The sequence below is a fragment of the Bos javanicus genome, chromosome 22 (assembly GCF_032452875.1).
Source record: "Bos javanicus breed banteng chromosome 22, ARS-OSU_banteng_1.0, whole genome shotgun sequence".
In the NCBI taxonomy this organism is placed as follows: domain Eukaryota; kingdom Metazoa; phylum Chordata; class Mammalia; order Artiodactyla; family Bovidae; genus Bos; species Bos javanicus.
The window spans coordinates 32,455,796-32,475,841 of record NC_083889.1 but is presented as its reverse complement, the minus strand read 5'-3'; the positions used below and the strand labels follow the sequence as shown (position 1 = coordinate 32,475,841).

Below are 20,046 nucleotides of genomic sequence, written 5' to 3'. Positions count from 1 at the left end.
GCCTTTGACTAGTCTAAATAAAATTAGTTACTTGATTGAAAACTATACCTTTAAATGCAGATACTTTTGTTTCCACTAAATTACCTTTAAAAAAAGGAAACATCATATTTCTTTCCCACGACTTCTCCTTCCAAATATTGTGTTGTTTGTTCTCATTAAGTCCATTCTCTCCTAGCCTGTTTTGCCTGTGATGTGTCGCCTATAATTATATAAAACAAGACAGGTGCCAATTATTTGCTCAGGTGAGGGAGAGAGAAAAGGCATCAAAGTGTGACTTCCTGATTTCTAAGTCTCATGCCATGTCAGTACAAAATTCTAGATTCTTTGCACCTAGTGACTTGAACAGATAATTGTGGGCTCGAGGAACTTGGAAAGAAGAACAAACACTGGGGATGGAGTTGTCTGGAAGACTCTTGTGGAGTCTCTAAGGGTACTCTGTAGACAGCAAAAGCCTGAGGAAGTTTTATCAAGAATAGTATATACACAACATTGTAAAGCAACTATAGTAAGATTAAAAAACAAAGGTGAACAAATAATATAAAGCATCTGTGGCAGAGAAGACAATTACCAAACCGAGAAGAGGCGATGGAGGGCCTTGAATGATAGGATAAGGAATTCAAGTTTAATTCTTTAGCAAGTTTCATTAAGATTTTTGAGAACAAGATCAAGATCATTTACAGGCTAAACTAAATAAATATATATATATACACACACACACACACTTAGCTAAAACCAAAGCTCAGTAAATCTATTATTTATAATGTCTTTTGTTTTAAACAAAACTAGCATGCTATCTCCCATTTTCTCTATATGTATGCAAACAGAAGGTTTTATATATAAGCAGGGTTTGTTTTCCCTGTTACCTTTTCCAGAAACACTGTTTTCTCCATGTCCTGTGGCTTAAGCGTTTGCTCTTCATGAAACCCCTCTCCGGAGTGCCCCCCAACACACAGGGGAATGGCCAAGACAGAAAGATAGGCAGGGCTGGAAACCAGAAATCGCAACTGATTCTCCAGAGAAGAGGTAATGAACAAATTATCTGATTTCAAAACTTCTGAAAGGCCTGGAGTTCAATTCACCCTGCACATTTCCACAGAGTGAAGCATGCTCTGTTCTCTTTAAGATACTGTGTGATAAATTACAGCAGAGTGGATGGAAGAAGAAAACAAAACTGGGAATATAATAGTTAACACCTGTATCATATTTATTGTTATTTATCAGAAGAAAGCAATAATAAAGCAAAGGTTTATGAAAATATTAACTTCTGCTAGAAGACTAAATTTCATCTAAGTCACTCCAACCAACTGGAAGTAGAAAATGTTGCCCTGGATAGTTTATCTCCTCCCCCTGCCTTTTCAGCTTCTATTTTGTCACAGGCTAAGTATTCTGCCTTTTACAAAATACTCGTATCACTTAGCAATGTTCCCAGTTCCACCACCTGGATCCAGAAGTATGCGGCTGAAGCAGTCGTCAAGTTCTAATCCCAGAGTCATTAAATGACTTCCTTCTTCCCCTGATTATTCTGTTGTCTCTTATGCCAGTTCTTTTGGCAGCTGCACCTGTGATTTAAGCATTTGAAAAGAGGAGGAAAAATGAATCTTAGTTATTCAAGTGTTTTACAGCAAAAATGGCAAAATGTACATACCTCAAAAGGTATAAAGTGGATTAAAAAATCTGGCCAGAGAGTGCCCCCCACCCATCATGATAAAACAATAACCACAGCCACCACAGACTGGGCGTCTACTGATGACAGGGACAGATCCAAGGGCTCTGAGCACGTGGTGAAGCTTACAATGCAAACAAGAGAGGGCAGGTGCTAGAATCTGCCTGGTCCACTATGCAACTTACGAGTTGCATAATGCTATGCTATGCTATGCTATGCTCAGTTGCTTTAGTCATGTCCAACTCTTTGTGACTCCGTGGACTATAGCCCACCAGTCTCCTCTGTCCATGGGATTCTCCAGGCAACAATACTAGAGTGGGTTGCCATGCCCTCCTCCAGGGAGTTGCATAGTATTGGGCATCAATTCTCTCAGCTATAAAATCATAGTATTTTATTCACAAGGCTACCATGAGGATTAAGTGATGCAAGTTGGTAATCAATGCTAACACTTCTTTTTAAAGCATTTTCTCATTTCATCTTACGACCACCTTGTAAAGAGGGGATGGGCTCAGAGAGAACAGGCAATCTGCTTCAGGTCACCAGGATAGGAAGTGGCAGAGCTAGATGTGAACCTGGACCTGCCTGATTTCATTACTCATCTCAACCACCAAATAAACACCACTGTAAGAACATACAAATATGTTCTTTCCTCTTTAAAGTGAAGTGAAGTCGCTCAGTCGTGTCCGACTCTGTGATCCTGTGGACTGTAGCCTACCAGGCTCCTCTGTCCATGGGATTTTCCAAGCAAGAGTACTGGAGTGGGTTGCCAGTTCCTTCTTCAGGGGATCTTCCTGACCCAGGGATTGAACCCAGGTCTCCCACATTGTAGGCAGACACTTTACCATCTGAGCCACTAGGGAAGTCCTTCCTTTTTAAAATGTATTACTAATTTGACACTCACTAAATTTTACAATGTTATTCGGAGAACCCTCCTCCAAGGCTTAAAAAAAAATTGCAAAAGAGTAGTGTAAGTCTGACTGAAAATCAACTTTGAGTTTTTTTTCATAGGAACAACTCAAAGATAAAGCAAGTTCTTAATAGGTTTCAATTGGTGTTATATCTAAGGAGAATGGCTTATCCACCATGAAGGTAACTTTCAGAGAAAGCTGACTAAAGCCCAAAGGACCCTGAAATTTTGTATGATAATGACTTAAAAATATCTTTCCTCCTGTTGTCCATGTCCACCTGCCCATGTGATAGACCACTGCAGACATCTGCTATGGACTCTCTTCAGCCAGTTCTTTGCCTACAACCTTTGGACAAAAAGGTTTCCCAACACCCTGCCCACTGGGGAGAACCTTGGATGTGCTGCTGTTGCCTGCATGGTCTTCAATCCATAGGTCCTCCATGTGCTTCTGAGTCCCTCTCCCTCCCTCGTGCCAGACTTTCAGGAGGAGAGGGGTGTGACTGCAACTTGGTAGGGGTCACCCAAGGAGAACACCATCAGAGAAGAACACCAGTAAAATAAATAATGCCAGTTACTTAAATTAAGTGCAAAGCTGCAACAGAGTCAAAACTGTGTTCTTTCCATTGTCAAATGGAAAAAAATATAGGTTATTTCATATATATATATATATGCATAGATGGGTTCTCGATTAGTAAAAATATTTTCAAGAGCATGACAGTGACCCAACATACTAAACCCAGAGACATAGTGACATATTTAAAATGTGACCAAGTTGTGAGTTCAGATCACTGGGAAAAAGAATGAGTCACTGATCAGTGGTTAGCTACTTGGCAAAGAACTAAAACAGCAGACTTCTTGCTTCCTCCTTACTTCTAAAATCCAAGCCTTTAATTCATCTATAATATGGAATATTTTTTTATAAACCAAAAGCAGGGAAAAAGATAGGCAAATATTTAAATAAGATTTTAAAAAGTCATTTCCAAGCAGACCACAAAAGACTGAAAAAGAAATAAGGAAAAGATAACTAGATCTGATATTATAAAACTTTCAACAAACAAGAATCTACTCACATTATTGTTAGGGGGCCCTGTTCCCCCTTCACTTGTTTGTTAAAAATAGTTTTTTTGTTAAGTGTGTATAGTATTACACAGTGTACACACACAGACATACACCCAGTGGCTGGGAGCAACTGGGCAGGATGAGAAGACCCGTTTCAGCAGGGGTTATTTAATTCAGCACACACAAATGGAGTTCCTGTTCCGGGTCAACACTTCAGTGGGTGCCTGGGACAGAGATGAGGAAGATCTACCTTGAGGAACTCGGAATCCACTAGGAGACCTAATGCTGTGTCTGTGAGAGCTGTCAACCTGAGGCATCAGGAGATAAGGTTTGCCATGGATGTCACTGAACTTCAAGTGTCCAAGTGCGGCCTTCAAGTAAGCAGCATCAGCATTGCCAAGGAACATGTCAGAAATGAAAATTCTCAGACCCCATCCAAGACCTACTGAACCAGAAACTCTGGAGATGGGCTCAGTAATCTGTATTCTATCTTCCAGGTGACTGTGATACATGCTAAAATGTGAGAATCACTATCATAGACTTTTAAAAAGTTGTACATAAAAAATTCCTTTTTCCCCACTTGGTATCAGGGAAGGGCAGCTCCTGGTCTGTATAATTCTGGTCCACCTATGCTCCTTTGAGATGAGTTTGAAATGTTACATTGCTTTCTTCCATGGAGACTCCCTCCATAAAGACTGTAACATTGCTCAAGCTCTATTTTGGATTTGGCCTTGACTCTTGAAGATTCTCTTGGGTTTGGGTTCTTGGTGTTCTTCTTGTATTTTGTTTTGTTTTGTTTAGGCAAAAATATGGACAGAAAAAAGGAAGGAAATTAAGGGAACTCTGGGGGTTTTTGTGTTCCCAGGTGGCTCAGTGATAAAGAATCTGCCAGCCAAGCAGGAGATGAGGGTTCAATCCCTGGGTTGGGAAGATCCCCTGAAGAAGGGAATGGCTAGCCATTCCAGTATTCTTGCCTGGAGAATTCCACGGACAGAGAAGCCTGGCAAGCTACAGTACATGGAGTCGCAAAAGAGTTGGACATGACTTAGCACCAAACAACAACAACAAAACATTTGGGGCTTTAGACCTGAATGTATGAGAGAATGGAGATAATGTGAAAAATCTGGAACCAGAAACAACAACTACAGATCTAGAAACGGGAAGCTTGATTTGGGGACAGATTGAATAAAGGGACAGATTGGATTTCCCTGGTGGCTCAGATGGTAAAGCGTCTGTCTACAATGTGAGAGACCTGGGTTCGATCCCTGGGTTGGGAAGATTCCCTGGAGAAGGAAATGGCAACCCACTCCAGTACTCTTGCCTTGAAAATCCCATGGACGGAGGAGCTTGGTGCAGGCTACTACCCATGGGGTCGCAGAGTCGGGCATGACTGAGCAACTTCACTTTCACTCTCTTTGAATAAAGGTACTAAGAAAACCCTGAGTGACTTAAAGGGAAAGGGAAATTTGGAGATTGTCCTAGATTATGTGATAACTGAAACAGAGAAGATAAGATGGGGAAAAGGAGAAAATTGCAAAAGGATAGAATCTAGAAATCTTAGTTCAAAAGAAATAAGACATAATAAATGAGGCAAAGAAAAAATGGCCAGCGATGAAAACTCAGGAGTCTATCATCTTAAATTTTTGTACTCATAATGACTGCTAATGTGTCATAGAGTCTTTTGGCTAACCAAAGCTGCTTGGAAAATTATTATCCTGAAATCTTTCTGAAGGAAAAACTTAATTGTATCTTTAGGCACCTGGCTGAAACCAGTCCAGATACACATAAGTGAGCCGAAAGTAAAGTTAAGTGAATAATAAAACAGTTGGGCTTCCCAGGTGGCGCAGTGGTGAAGGAATCCACCTGCCAATGTAGGAGATGCCAAACATGTAGGTTCGCTCAGTGAGTCAGAAGATCCCCTGGAGAAGGAAATGGCAACCACTCCAGTATTCTTGCCTGGAAAATCCCATGGACAGAAGAGCCTGGTGAACTACAGTCCACAGGGTCACAAAGAGTTGGACACGACTGAGCAACTGAACCTGGACGCATTAAAACAGTTGTCTTGTTTGGCACCAAAGGTTGCATAGCAACGCACCAGTCATAGCAAACACCCTCTTTCAACAACACAAGAGAAGACTCTACACATGGACATCACCAGATGGCCAACACCGAGATCAGATTGATTATATTCTTTGTAGCCAAAGGTGGAGAAGCTCTATACAGTCAGCAAAAACAAGACCAGGAACTGACTGTTGCTCAGATCATGAATTATTTATTGCCAAATTTAGACTTAAATTGAAGAAAGTAAGGAAAACCACTAGACCATTCAGGTATGACCTAAATCAAATCCCTTACGATTATACAGTGGAAGTAAGAAATAGATTTAAGGGACTAGATCTGATAGACAGCGTGCCTGATGAACTATGGACAGAGGTTCGTGACATTGTACAGGAGACAGGGATCAAGATCATCCCCAAGAAAAAGAAATGCAAAAAAGCAAAATGGCTGTCTGAGGAGGCCTTACAAATAGCCGGGAAAAGAAGAGATGTGAAAAGCAAAGGAGAAAAGGAAAGATATACATATCTGAATGCAGAGTTCCAAAGAATAGCAAGGAGAGGTAAGAAAGCCTTCTTCAGTGATCAGTGCAAAGAAATAAAGGAAAACAATAGAATGGGAAAGAATAGAGATCTCTTCAAGAAAATTAGAGATACCAAGGGAACATTTCATGCAAAGATGGGCTCGATAAAGGACAGAAATGGTATGGACCTAACAGAAGCAGAAGACATTAAGAAGAGGTGGCAGGAATACACAGAAGAACTGTACAAAAAAGATCTTCATGACCCAGATAATCACGATGGTGTGATCAGTCACCTAGAGCCATATATCCTGGAATGTGAAGTCAAGTGGGCCTTAGAAAGCATCACTACGAACAAAGCTAGTGGAGGTGATGGAATTCCAGTTGAGCTATTTCAAATCCTAAAAGATGATGCTGTGAAAGTGCTGCACTCAACATGCCAGCAAATTTGGAAAATGCAGCAGTGGCCACAGGACTGGAAAAGGTCAGTTTTCATTCCAATCCCAAAGAAAGGCAATGCCAAAGAATGCTTAAACTACCGCACAATTGCACTCATCTCACATGCTAGTAAAGTAATGCTCAAAATTCTCCAAGCCAGGCTTCAGCAATACATGAACCATGAATTTCCAGATATTCAAGCTGGTTTTAGAAAAGGCAGAGGAACCAGAGATAAAATTGCTAACATCCGCTGGATCATCAAAAAAGCAAGAGAGTTCCAGAAAAAAACATGTATTTCTGCTTTGCTGACTATGACAAAGCCTTTGACTGTGTGGATCATGACAAACTTTGGAAGATTCTGAAACAGATGGGAATACTAGACCACCTGACTTGCCTCTTGAGAAATCTGTATCCAAGTCAGGAAGCAACAGTTAGAACTGGACATGGAACAACAGACTGGTTCCAGATAGGAAAAGGAGTACGTCAAGGCTGTATATGGTCACCCTGCTTATTTAACTTATATGCAGAATACATCATGAGAAACACTGGGCTGGATGAAGCACAAGCTGGAATCAAGATTGCTGGGAGAAATATCAATAACCTCAGATATGCAGATGACACCACCCTTATGGCAGAAAGTGAAGAGGAACTAAGAGCCTCTTGATGAAAGTGAAAGAGGAGAGTGAAAAAGTTGGCTTAAAGCTCAACATTCAGAAAACGAAGATCATGGCATCTGGTCCCATCACTTCATGGCAAATAGATGGAGAAACAGTGGGAATAGTGTCAGACTTTATTTTGGGGGGCTCCAAAATCACTGCAGATGGTGACTGCAGCCATGAAATTAAAAGATTCTTGCTCCTTGGAAGACAGTTATGACCAACGTAGACAGCATATTAAAAAGCAGAGACATTACTTTGCCAACAAAGGTTCGTCTAATCAAGGCTATGGTTTTTCCAGTAGTCACGTACGGATGTGAGAGTTGGACTACAAAGAAAGCTGAGTGCAGAAGAATTGATGTTTTTGAACTGTGGTGTTGGAGAAGACTCTTGAGAGTCCCTTAGACTGCAAGGAGATCCAACCAGTCCATCCTAAAGGAAATCAGTCCTGAGTATTCACTGGAAGGACTGATGTTGAAGCTGAAACTCCAATACTTAGGCCACCTGATGTGAAGAGTTGACTCATTGGAAAAGACCCTGATGCTGGGAAAGACTGAGGGCAGGAGGAGAAGGGGATGACAGAGGATGAGATGGTTGGATGGCATCACCAACTCAATGGACATGAGTTTGAGTAAACTCCAGAAGTTGGTGATGGACAGGGAGGCCTGGCATGCTGCAGTCCATGGGGTCACAAAGAGTCGGACACAACTGAACGACTGAACTGAACTGAACTGAAAGGTTGCATAGTGTTAGTTGCTCAGTTGTGTCCGACTCTTTGCAACCTCATGGACTGTAGCCCGCCAGGCTCCTCTGTCCACGGGGATTTTCCAGGCAAGAATACTGGAGTGGGTTGCTATGCCCTCCTCCAAGAGATCCTCCTGCCCCAGGGATCAAACCTGTGATCCCCTGGAAAAGGGAATGGCTACCCACTCCAGTATTCTTGCCTAGAAAATCCCCATGGACAGAGGAGCCTGGCGGGCTACAGTCCATGGGGTTGCAAAGAGTAGGACACAACTGAGCAACTGACACTTTCACTTCCAAAAATTGCATATGATATAAATGCAGTTGGTCTCTGTAAATTATATAGTTTCTGCACATGAGATTTCTATCTCAGTGCAAGTACAGATACTCATCTGGGATGGCTGGCAGTGAGTAGGCCACCAAATTTTTTAAGTTGAAAGGAAATCATATATTTATCAATGAAGGATATGTCTATACCAGTCTAACATCTTTCTTTTGGGCTGGCATCATATTGACTCAGAGTTACCAACTCAGAGGGAAATAAATTAGTGATTAATAAATTCAGTTAGATAAGACAAAGTCCTTTAAAACATAGCTAAACACAACAACACAATAAACTAAAAAATTCTACAGGAGTCCAATAAGCAATCCAAATGAGTGAAAAAGGCCAGGTTCCAGGAAGTGGGGCATGGTGGAGACTGAGTTAAAACTGGAGAGTCCATTACCTATCTCAAGGGAGAAACCACCACCAATTCAGCTTATTTGTGCCATGCATATTCAGGCCCATGTGGCTAGATCTGATGTTTCAAACGCTGCCAGATACGTGGATATTATCGCGGGATATTTTATAATTTGTACAATAATACTCCAGCCAAACAAAATAGGCCTGCAGGTTGGGTTTTAAGTCCTCTAGTTTTCAATACCTGGCCCACAGAATACATCTCTCTTAAAATGATTTAAACAGGCAACGTCTTGGAGGAGGCAGCACTTGAGCCAAGAAAGAATACAGATTTTGTCCTTTATTTTCTGCTAGCAACTTCAATTCTGGAATCCCAAGCCAGAAGCATGTGATGGGGAGAGAATAAACATTAAAAGGGAAAAAAAACCCATAAATTTAAAATATAAACTGAGTATTTCATGATCTATGCTCTAGAAAATACAAAAATAATATCTCCAAGTCCATGAGAGAAAAAAAACTTTTTTCCTTTAAGAGTAAATAAGTTCTAAGTATGTTTATGGACATTTAAAGTTTTAGGTAGGAGCATCAGTAGAAAGAATGACAAGATTTCTAAATTGAATTTTAACTTCATATTTGAAAATCTGGTGGTTTAAAGAACATCTCTGTCCTCCAATCAAGAGGGGAGGGGGAACCCCCATAATCTTTAGTTTTACCTCCTTAAAGTGAGTGTTGCTGTGTCTCATTTGACCAGCCAAAAATAGCTCTTTTCTGCTGAGATCCTGAAATTTCACCACAGATGGCATTTACAATATTTCACCGAGTCTAAGATGTGCGTTTTCTGATGTTTCCATATCCCCTACATCAGAAAGCATCTCACAATCAATAGTGTTTTATAGTAGCTGGCTGCAGGCGGCCGCACAAGCACAGTATAGCTTTTCATACCATTAGCACTTCCACTGCTGTGTCCTGCTGGAATTAAACACACGCAGAGGTATTTAAAATACCCTTAAAGGATGACACAGCAAATAGGAGAAATTGTGTTGGGTCTGTAAGAATTCTTTCTACTCTTTCAAACTTCCACACATTTCAAATGATTTCAAAAGAAAAAGATAAAAAAATGTCTTTTAAGAGAGACTGTACTAAGAGTCAGCATTAAAGCAGACATTTATTATGTATGCAGCAAGGCACAAAAATGCAGCAGTACCAAGCGAACTGATGTCAGTCAAGTGAATTTTTGTCAGCTGGATGATGCATTTTCACATTTTTCTTGCAGAGCATTTTATAGGACCACGCTGATGAAGTTGTGTGGTATTTTGTATCTAAGATACATGTCAAGAGATGTCTATTGCAAGCCAAGCCAGGCAACTGAAAGCAGGAGAAGATGCCAATCCCATGGAATAGATAAAAGACATTTCAAAGCAAAGACTGATGTACAAGACCCCCATTCACAAACTGTGTCAGAGTTCACTTTGCTATGTATTTTTCTTTCTGAGTGGACATTAAACACACACACACAACTTAAAACTGATACCAATCAAGAACTTATTGAAAATAGTAAATGTAGTACTTACTAGAGTATGGCAGTTTGGTAATTATTACCGTGAATTTATCTTAATACCTTTTGCTCTAGAATCTAGACTCAAAGCTGAAGTGTCCTCAGTTAACTAAAAGGCAGAGAGTATCTTGACCATGAAAATGAGAAAACCAACACTGTAAGCTCCATGCGGTTACGACTATACCTGTCTTACTCACTGCTCATGGTGCCTGACACATGGCAGCACTAGACAAGTATTTATTACAAATGGATGATGAAATTCAGCCCACTCCAGGCAAAGCAGATTTGCTCAGGAGAATCTTCCTTCAGAGGGCTTCCCTGGTCACTCAGATGATAAAGAATCTGCCTGCAATGAAGGAGACCTGGGTTTGATTCCTGGGTCGAAAAGATTCCCTGGAGAAGAGAATGGCTACCCACTCCAGTATTCCTGCCTGGAGAATTCCACTAACAAAGGAGCCTGGCAGGCTACAGTCCATGGGTCGCAAAGACTCGGCCATGACTGATCACTTTCACTTTTTTTTCATATTCCTTCAGAAGGCAGGGAGAGGGGTCAGATGATCATCTAACCTTCATCCTTTTGTCTACTCTGAGTCTACATTCCACCTTTAATGCAGATTTTAAAAAGACTTCTCTTTACTCTTTTCGGACCAGTGCTATTTTCTGACTGTCTAGCCACCACGGCAGCCGGGATTTGCTTTGACAACTGGTTACAGAGTGATAGCCCTAGCCTCTCTCAAAACAGCACCCTGATTCACCCCCTGCAGAGGTCTGGCTGCCTGGAGAAGAGCAGGTGCAGAAAGTGTTGATACTGTGCCCAAGGGCAGGCAGAGATCTCCGGCCCGATCTCATGTGACCTCTAGCACTCTCAGCCTGGCCCCTGCCACAGGAAGACTCAGAATCCCTCTAAGTCACAGCTGAAAGTCATCTTCGATTTAGAAGAAGGAAATATTGTCAATTCTGTATTTCTAGGGGATGGGAATAAGGGACATACATATATATGTGAATAAGTAACAATCATATTTGTGGATTTTTTTTTGCGGGGGGCCATACAACACAGCTTGAAGGATCTTAGTTCATGGACCAGGGATTGAACCTGGGCCCTCAGCTATGAGAGTGCTAAATCCTAACCACTGGGCTGCCAGCAAACTCCCTGTATTGTCTTAGAATATAAATCTCTTTAAAGCAGGGGAAAAAACAAGCTTACATGGAAATGGTTCAACTATCTTAAAAAAACTGTGACTCTCTGATGGCATAACATATTGACTATTTTATTAATGTAATATCGTGGCTAAATTACATATTAGATTTTAAAACAATGCAGTTAATTATCAACCACCTGTGGCCATTGGACACTCACCTTTCAGCCTCTATAAATCCCCTCATAGTAATGACTATAAAAAAATTTATTTCTGTAACTTAAGTTGAAAGGAATGGAACATTTTTGTCTGTCAGCAGTAGTAACAGTGAGTCATAATAAGAAAACTGAAATAACAGTAAAATATTTTAAAGCTCCATTTATTCATGGAGACATTAATCTTAAATTTATTATTGTCCGCCTACCTAAAATATAAAGAGTATAATTGCAATAGCGGGTGGTATCCACTCATCTACTGAAAAAGAACTTTTTAAAGCCCTACAGAAGCACTTATCCACAAATGACTGGCCTAATTAGGCCTCATTCTTACTTATTCCTGCAGCAGTTCCCTGGGGATCTCAGCTTGTCAGTTCTGTGTGGCAGGAGTGAACAAAAGCTTGACCAGGGATGCTCAGGACTGAATTTCAAAGTCAACTCAACCACTTCTGAGTCTTTTCTAGAAATGTTATTTAACATCTCTAAGCCTCAATTTCCTTCTTATAAAACAGGGAGAATAATAATACCTACCTTACAGGATTGTTAAGGTGATTGTAAGAGTTAATTCATATAATGGATGTGGCCCATACTAAATGCTTCATAAATGAGGGCTGTTAGTATCCTGGTTACAGCAGTCATATAGATCGTGTCTTTGAGGATAACCAATAATTTAGATCTACCAGTAATGCTGACGGGTTTCCCTCAGTTAGTGACAATTAGTGAGAATGTCCTGGTGTTAAAACGAACAGGGAATAGAGTTGGGAGAGATTTACTGTAGCCCTGTGTTCACCATTTCTCCCTTCTCCTACTTACAGGTTTAAGATAGGCGATGTTACTGTGACGAATGTCGTTCAAGAGCTGATCTCGGGGGGTAATTTCCACCAACGGGGGTGGCCTGTTTCTCGGCACGGGTTTGAGCGTTTTGATCACATCTTTGAGATTGGTTTTCTCAGGTGGCTCTCTGGCTTCTGGCATCCGAGATTTGCGCTGGATCCTCTTCAGCTTCACCACGCGGAAGGAGTCGGGGTCCGTCCTGTACTTCGGCGGCTGCGATGGCTTTTTTGTCACTTCATTTTGTCGACTGAAGGGGGCTGCTTGGGGGTTGGGAGGCCGAGGAGGAGGAGTCTGGAGGAACTCCTGCGTCCGGGAATCCGGCATTGGTCCTCCCAGCATCTCCCACATCCCAGGGGGCAGCCCCAGCCCATTCTCCAACATGGCAATTAACTTCCTCTGCTCTTTGAGCTGCTGCTGTTTCTGTTCTTCTTGCCTTTTCTGCCTTTGTCTATCCTGATTCCTGGTGAGCAGATTGGTTACCACCATTCGGGGACCTGGAAGCTCAAAATGGTAGCCCATCTTCAGGAGAGTGTTATTCGCTTTCAAAAGCCTGGCTATTTCCATTTCAGCGTGGTGGCCCAGCATATGTCTCTGATTGTGAAACCGAAGTTCGGTGAGTGTCTCGTTAAACTGGAGACACCGCATGATGGCCACGATGCCCTTGCCTGTGATGAAATTGGACTCTATGTTGAGAGTGCTAATGCTCCTATTTTCACGCAACATGTTAGCCAAGGCGAATGCTACGTTCTCATCCGCACCCACGTTCGCTAAACTGAAGGTTCTGATGTGTTTGTTTTTCTTCATTGCGTTGACAAAGTCCAGCAACATTTCTTTGGGGATGTTTTCAATGTTGTTCAGGTTGAGTTCCTTCATGTCAGGGTCATTTTGTCTCACTCGCCTTAAGCTCCCATCCAGGTCTGTTTGGTTTCCGGAGGGCCTTGCACTTACTTTCAAAAAACTGGTATCTAGAGCTAACTTCTTGGGATCCAATTTTGATATTTTTTTCTCAATTTTGTCTTGAGCCTCTGGTCTGCCTTTCTGTTCTTCAGTTACTTTACTAGTTACCTGTTGGCAGGTGTTCTCACCATTTTTGACTTGCTCCTTTATCTCACCTTCCTCCCCTCTTTTTGTTTGATCACTCTCTTCACTGTCTTCTTTTCCTTCATCTTCTTCTTCATCTTCTGCATCATCTTCTTCATCTTCCCCCTCATCTTCATTATCTTCATCATCATCATTATTTGTTTCTTGGACATTGTCACTGCCCTGTGATTCTCTTTTATGGGCAATGATTTCACTGTTAAGTTTTTCTTTTAAATACTGGGACATATTTTTATTGCTTTTGCCTATCACTTCATGCTGTTCTTGAGTTTTTTCCTAAAAGAGAAATTTAGAAAGGTTAGAATACGTAGCAGTGAAGAAATATGAAGAAGAGCAGTATCTATTGAAGATAATAAAAAGATTGCTTAGTGAAAAAAAATAATAAGCTCTAGGTATAGTATTCTTTTTGTTTACATGTATATTTATGTGTACATATGAATATGTATACATGTATACACTATATATATATATGTGTTTGTAAATGTATATGAGAAACAGACTATTGTAATGTTTATCAAATTAATAGTTATCCTTGAGGAAGAGAGGTAACTAAGATAACTGAGGAAGGGATGGGGGGATTTTAACTTTTTATATAATTCTAAGCTGAGACTTTTTTCAGAAACAAAGTATGTCTTTGTTAGTTGTTTTATAAGCAAATACAACCAAAATAAAGGTAAATTTTTATAGGCACACAGGCACAGACACACATTTTTTTGGTTGTGTTTTTCTCCTCCTGTGTATTAAAATGAAACCCAGTTAATTTTGTTTTCAGATTCTCTATTGTTTTTAAAGATAGTGTTCAGTTCCAGAAGCAGTTAAAAATTATTTTTGAAAACCTTATGGAATTATTTATCCATTCACTGAAGTCTTTGTTTTGTATACAGCTGAATAGGAATTTTGTATTCAATAGCTCTGTGTTACATAGTAATTTCCTTATTGGCCTAACCAAAATTTACATACCTAATATGTTTGCCAATCTAATATAATGTGCACAACAAATTTCCCTGAAAATGAAAGATATTGTGGGTGAAATGACAGCAGTTTGATATTTTGGAATATACCAAAACCCTTGTCTTTGATTTTTTTGTCTGCTTAGCTCTGTGAAAACTGCCCAGATACTTCAGGCACAGGCTTTCCAGTCCAGTTCCTTTGGAAGGAAAGTTCTAGGAGGCAAAGCCAGCTATAAAAGGGGACAAAATTACCAGAGATTTAGAAAAAAAAAACTGCTTAGTTTGGAAAGGAAAATAAAAGCCTCTTATCAATAATGTTTATTAGATGTTTACACATTAATTACACACTTTCCCATAAAGGAGGTGTACCTCATAGGTGTCATTTTGAAAGCTGGTGTAGCAGTTTGACCCAGAGGCTTATGTGAGCAAGAACTTAATCTGTGGAGGAGGAAATGGGTAAAGGGGGCCAATTATAGAGCTACAGATGGGAACTAAATTTTTAATGGTGAGTATACTGTATATGGATCTTCCCAGGTGGCTCAGTCATAAAGAATCCGCCTACCAATGCAGAAGACATAGAAGACATGGATTCGATCCTCCTTGGGTCAGGAAGATCCCCTGGAAGAGGAAATAGCAACCCACTCCAGTATTCTAGCCTGGAAAATTTCATGGACAGAGTACCTGGCGGACTACAATCCATGGGGTTGCAAAGAATCAGACATGACTTAGCAACTGAGAATAATACTGTATGTACAAATAGAAACGTATAATGTTGTATATGTGAAACCTGTGTTATAAACCAATATTATTTCAATAAAATATAAGGCTAAAATTAAAAAAAAGAAAGACCTTGATTTTACTGCTCATAATATCAGAGGTTGGAATTGACAGTTGACATGTAACCTACCTAAAGTTTTCTCTGCATTTCCCATTTGTCTCAGCAGGGGGAGCCAACCATTAAGCTACCTGTGGAGGATCCATTTCGATATTTGGCAAAACTAATACAATATTGTAAAGTTTAAAAATAAAATAAAATTAAAAAAAAAAAGTACCCAAGTTTGTTTTTCTCGGAAATTGGTATTCATGTAGAATTGGCTTTTACTCGAGTTGTAAACTGTCTATAAATTGTACCTTAAACTCTAACTTGGTAAAGCCAGCAACTTATTTTCTTAAGTGCTGCTGCTGCTGCTGCTAAGTCACTTCAGTCGTGTCTGACTCTGTGCAACCCCACAGACGGCAGCCCACCAGGCTCCCCCGTCCCTGGGATTCTCCAGGCAAGAACAATGGAGTGGGTTGCCATTTCCTTCTCCAGTGCATGAAAGTGAAAAGTGAAAGTGAAGTCCCTCAGTCGTGTCCGACTCTTAGCGACCCCATGGACTGCACCCCACCAGGCTCCTCCGTCCATGGGATTTTCCAGGCAAGAGTACTCGAGTGGGGTGCCATTGCCTTCTCCTTCTTAAGTGCAGTACATGTTTAAACTCTCCTGACCATGAAATCAGTTTATAACTTTACTAAAATTTCAGCTAGTATGATGGTAATGTGACAAGATGTACCTACCAAAAATAAATCAGCAGGCATAACTACAAGAGACTTTACCTGTGAGGATCTCTGTTTTCTTTTTGCCAAGTCACTTTTAAGTGAAACATTAAAAAAATATGCTGATATGCACTTCTAGTTTTCATATAAGGAACATATTTAAAGAAAGTACTATCTTTAAAACAGCCTAATAGGATCAACTTCCTAAACTCACCACTGATACCCAATGCACTGTGGTAATGGATTTTTTGTTACTGGACTTGGTTTAATTGCAGGGTATGTGGCTGAACTTGAGGGGGACTGTGACATACTTGAGATTGTATGTGAAATAGTGCATATATACACATGTGCCAGAAGGAGGACAAAGAGCTTTCTTCAGCATTGTAAAGGGTCCTGTGAGTCAAAAAAAGCATAAAAGACAAATGCTTCTGGGTTATGAGTTAATTCATTAAATATTAATTTCATGCCTACAGAATACAGGTTTTCCTATACAAGAAACCCCCAGCAATTTTTTAAAAGAGATATTTACAAGAAATTACCACTTTTCCCCTCCCAATTATACTATGTAAGTGTTCTAGAAAGTTCTGATCTGGCATAGGATTAAATATTATGATTTATGTATAAACGTCAACAAAACAAGACAAAACATGGAGTCTTGAGAAAAGAAAGTTACAACAGGGACACGCATCAGCCCGGGCCAGGAAGCCATTTCTCCCTTGTACACAAATCCCCACTTACCTTGGTTGGCACAAAGGTGAGAGGAACACGTTCGTCTTCCAGCATGCGTCTGGATGCCTTTTGCCAATACATATAATCAACGAGAGATTTATGGTCGAAGTTCCCTGTTGGTGGCTTGTCGGTCTGATCCTTCTGAATCATTCCCACGGGAAGCCTGGGGTCAGGGGCCATCACCTCCATTTCCGACTGTAGTTCTTTGAGCTCTTCTGGGGACAAGGTGGCCAAGATTTCTTCTTCATCAATCTCCCCATCGATTTCTTCTTGATCTGAACTCCTGCTATGTTCTGACATGACTCTGTTCAATACTTTTCTATCTTACTACAAGAGGAGAAATAATCAACAAAGATTTAAAAAAAGAAAAAACTCTCTCAAGAAGTTCCCTGTTAGTAAGTATCCCAGGTCAATACCACCTTGATGAGGTTTCCCTCCCCACCAAGAACCCCAGTGGTGCTTGCTGAGCTGCTAGGGGTGACTGCAACTAAGTTCATGCCGTAACTATATTAAGCAGGGCTTGGCTGGAGACGGTCAATTTATGGAACTACTATGCTCCTCTCTTCAGCAGCTTGAGTCAGCTGTGCAAATCCATCTGACATTTCAGTACAGCTGCTTAGGTTTGCCAGGCCTCCCAAACCTCTACAGGAGTACATTCTTAGTTCTCTTCCTTCCTATACAAATTCATGCAGCCCATACACACACCCAAGTACTGCAGGGGAGGCCACTTCTTATTTAAATGATGAAAGCAACTTACAATATTTCAGAAGAAAAATCCAAACAGCGACTTGAGGTCTATTGAAGTGAAAAATTCATTTGAAGGTGGAAATCAAGCTCTCAGGCTTGCCTCTTGACTACCATGAGACTCTGGAAGCGAATAAAACAGCACACAGGCGAGCAGAGGTCTGGCTATGTTACTCACCCACGGCGTAAGCTGAACCTCTGCAAGATACCCTTATTTGCATCCAGATCCTGTGATCTAACAGATGGGGATGAGCAGCACTTGAATTTCACTATGAGTGAGGAATTTAATATTTAAATAATTTGTTTTTCTTATTAAATATCCATTAAGCCAGGATAAAAATGTAAATGGATCTAAATGGAAATATTAAAAAAAAACTCAAACCATTAAAGTACTGGAAGCAATTATGAAAATATTTTCTTTTTCATAACTTCAGAGGACAATATGGCAATATTTATCCAAATGAAAAATGCATACTCTCTTTGACCAAATGCATACTTTCAGTGTGTAGGAATGTATTCTACAGATATACCCCCCACATGGGTGAAATAATAGATGTGTACAAAGCAGTGTATTGTATGCTATTATTTATGTCATAAAACATAAAAACAATGTATGTATATATATTCATACAAACTTTATCAATAGATCCTTGGAAAGATACACAAGAAACCAATACTAGTGGATGCTATTGGAGAAAGAAATGGGTTGTCTGGGGGACAGGACTAGGAAAATAGACTTTGTTACTGTATACCTTTTATAAGTGCAAATTTTGAAACATAAATATAGTGCCTACTCAAAAATTTACATTTATTGTATAAAACTTAGGATAACACATGGAAGCATAAAATTTCCCCTTATTGCACCACTAAGAGCTACCGCTATGAACATTTTGGTTTATCACTCTAGTCAGTCCTTCCTTCCAGGCATATAAACTCAATAATCGTTTGTCATCTGTCTGTTTTTTAACTTACAAAATCATGTGTTTTTTCTAGTCAATAATATATTCTGCTACTACATTATTTTTAATAACTCCCTGTTAAGATTCTTTATATGGAAATTCCATAATTAATGTAACCAATCTCCAATTATTGAATATTTGGACTGTTTTTGATGCTCACAGCACTTCTTCAATAAATATCCCCTGTAGTAAAATATTTATACACATGCAAGTTTATTCCTTTAGGATAAATCGAATACATACCAAGAAGTATAATTACCAAGTCAAAGAACATAAGGAAATTTAGGGCTTTTCATATGTATGGCTAGGTGATCCCCTCAATATTACTATAACCCATCCTCAATACATGTATATTATTTGCAAATTATATACACGTGTTACTATTTCAATATCATCTATAATATATAATTATATTTATACATAAATATAAAATATACATTGTCAAACAATATATTCTTGAATATATATAATGTTTACAAGTATAAATGAATTTAAATATATACAGACATCTGTATAATAAAACATATGGAAAAAATTATATGTGAGAAGTTTTAAATGGACATTCTAATATTTTCTTTCTACCCTAATGGTTTGTTTCGAACACCCCAAGATCAAGAGGCTTTTCATATATATGGCTACATTTTTCCCCAGAAAGCTTTTACCATTTTCTTGGAATGATCATTTTTAAAGTAAAGAACAGATACACAGTGGCAGCTTACTCTTGGCCTCTTTGTGGAGATGTCCTCTTCCACCCAGTCCTGTAAAAGGAAAGTAAAAGCTTGGCCTCAGCGGGCAGAGAGGTAGACCACTTTACAGACAACTGATTTGCAGACCATTATTTCCGAGGCTTAGCTTGCAGAACAGTGATCACAAAGAGTTGGACAGTACTGAGCACGCACACACACGCAAGCACGCACACACACGCACGCGCGCATACACACACACGCAAAGAGACTGTACCAACAAGAGTTTTGTGTTCAAGGAGGTTTGGAAATGTTATATTCTGCAATTGTCTTTTAGAGATTTGTAAAGCACATGAACTTTTAGACTCCGAGAAATAATATGTGAAAGAAACCCATTTATTTAGCCCAATACTCCCCAACTTTATTTAGTTAATTCAAGCTTTTTTTTTCTTTTAAAAATTACTAATATCCTTGCAATTACTTTCAAAATTTGTACTTTGGGAATTAATGATATAAAAGCCAAAGATCTTGAATCAGTCTGCTGGATTCAAACCACAGCTCCACTCCTTAGTAACTGTGTGATGTTTGGCAACTTACTGACCCCTAATTCCTCATCATATAAAAGATATCTGAGAGTAATATTCACCATGTTATTAATGAGAGAATTAAATGAAGATACAGATAGATATTGATGTAAATATATAAATTAAGTAGGATGGTGCATGGCTCAGAGCAAACCCTCAATACACGTTAAATATTGCCAGTTTCATATTTCACGGATAACCACAGAAACACCTGAAGAAAAACAACGGCAACTGTGAAATGTAATACATTTTATAAAAACCACTTTCATAACAGAAACCATTATATTAATGGCAATAAACAAAAA

At 39.7% G+C, this 20,046-nt stretch overlaps 1 protein-coding gene across 2 annotated transcripts; it reads right to left on the bottom strand.

The window, feature by feature from the left end:
* Nucleotides 1-1,180: 1,180 nt before the first annotated feature.
* On the bottom strand, nt 1,181-17,694 carry LMOD3 (leiomodin 3). Of its 2 annotated transcripts, none has more exons than XM_061396425.1 (4): nt 17,529-17,694; nt 16,781-17,098; nt 12,438-13,832; nt 1,181-1,559 (listed from the first exon to the last, which is right to left on the bottom strand). In XM_061396425.1, exons 2-4 carry the CDS (start codon nt 17,069-17,071, stop codon nt 1,533-1,535), a joined length of 1,713 nt encoding a protein of 570 aa, XP_061252409.1. In that variant the 5' UTR covers nt 17,072-17,098; nt 17,529-17,694; the 3' UTR covers nt 1,181-1,532. The 2 variants fall into 2 exon arrangements, 1 of the variants encoding a protein (XP_061252409.1); XR_009732487.1 differs by lacking the exon at nt 17,529-17,694 and adding an exon at nt 10,290-10,619 and having other exon boundaries at nt 1,470-1,559; nt 16,781-17,301.
* Between the last annotated feature and the right edge of the window lie 2,352 nt (nt 17,695-20,046).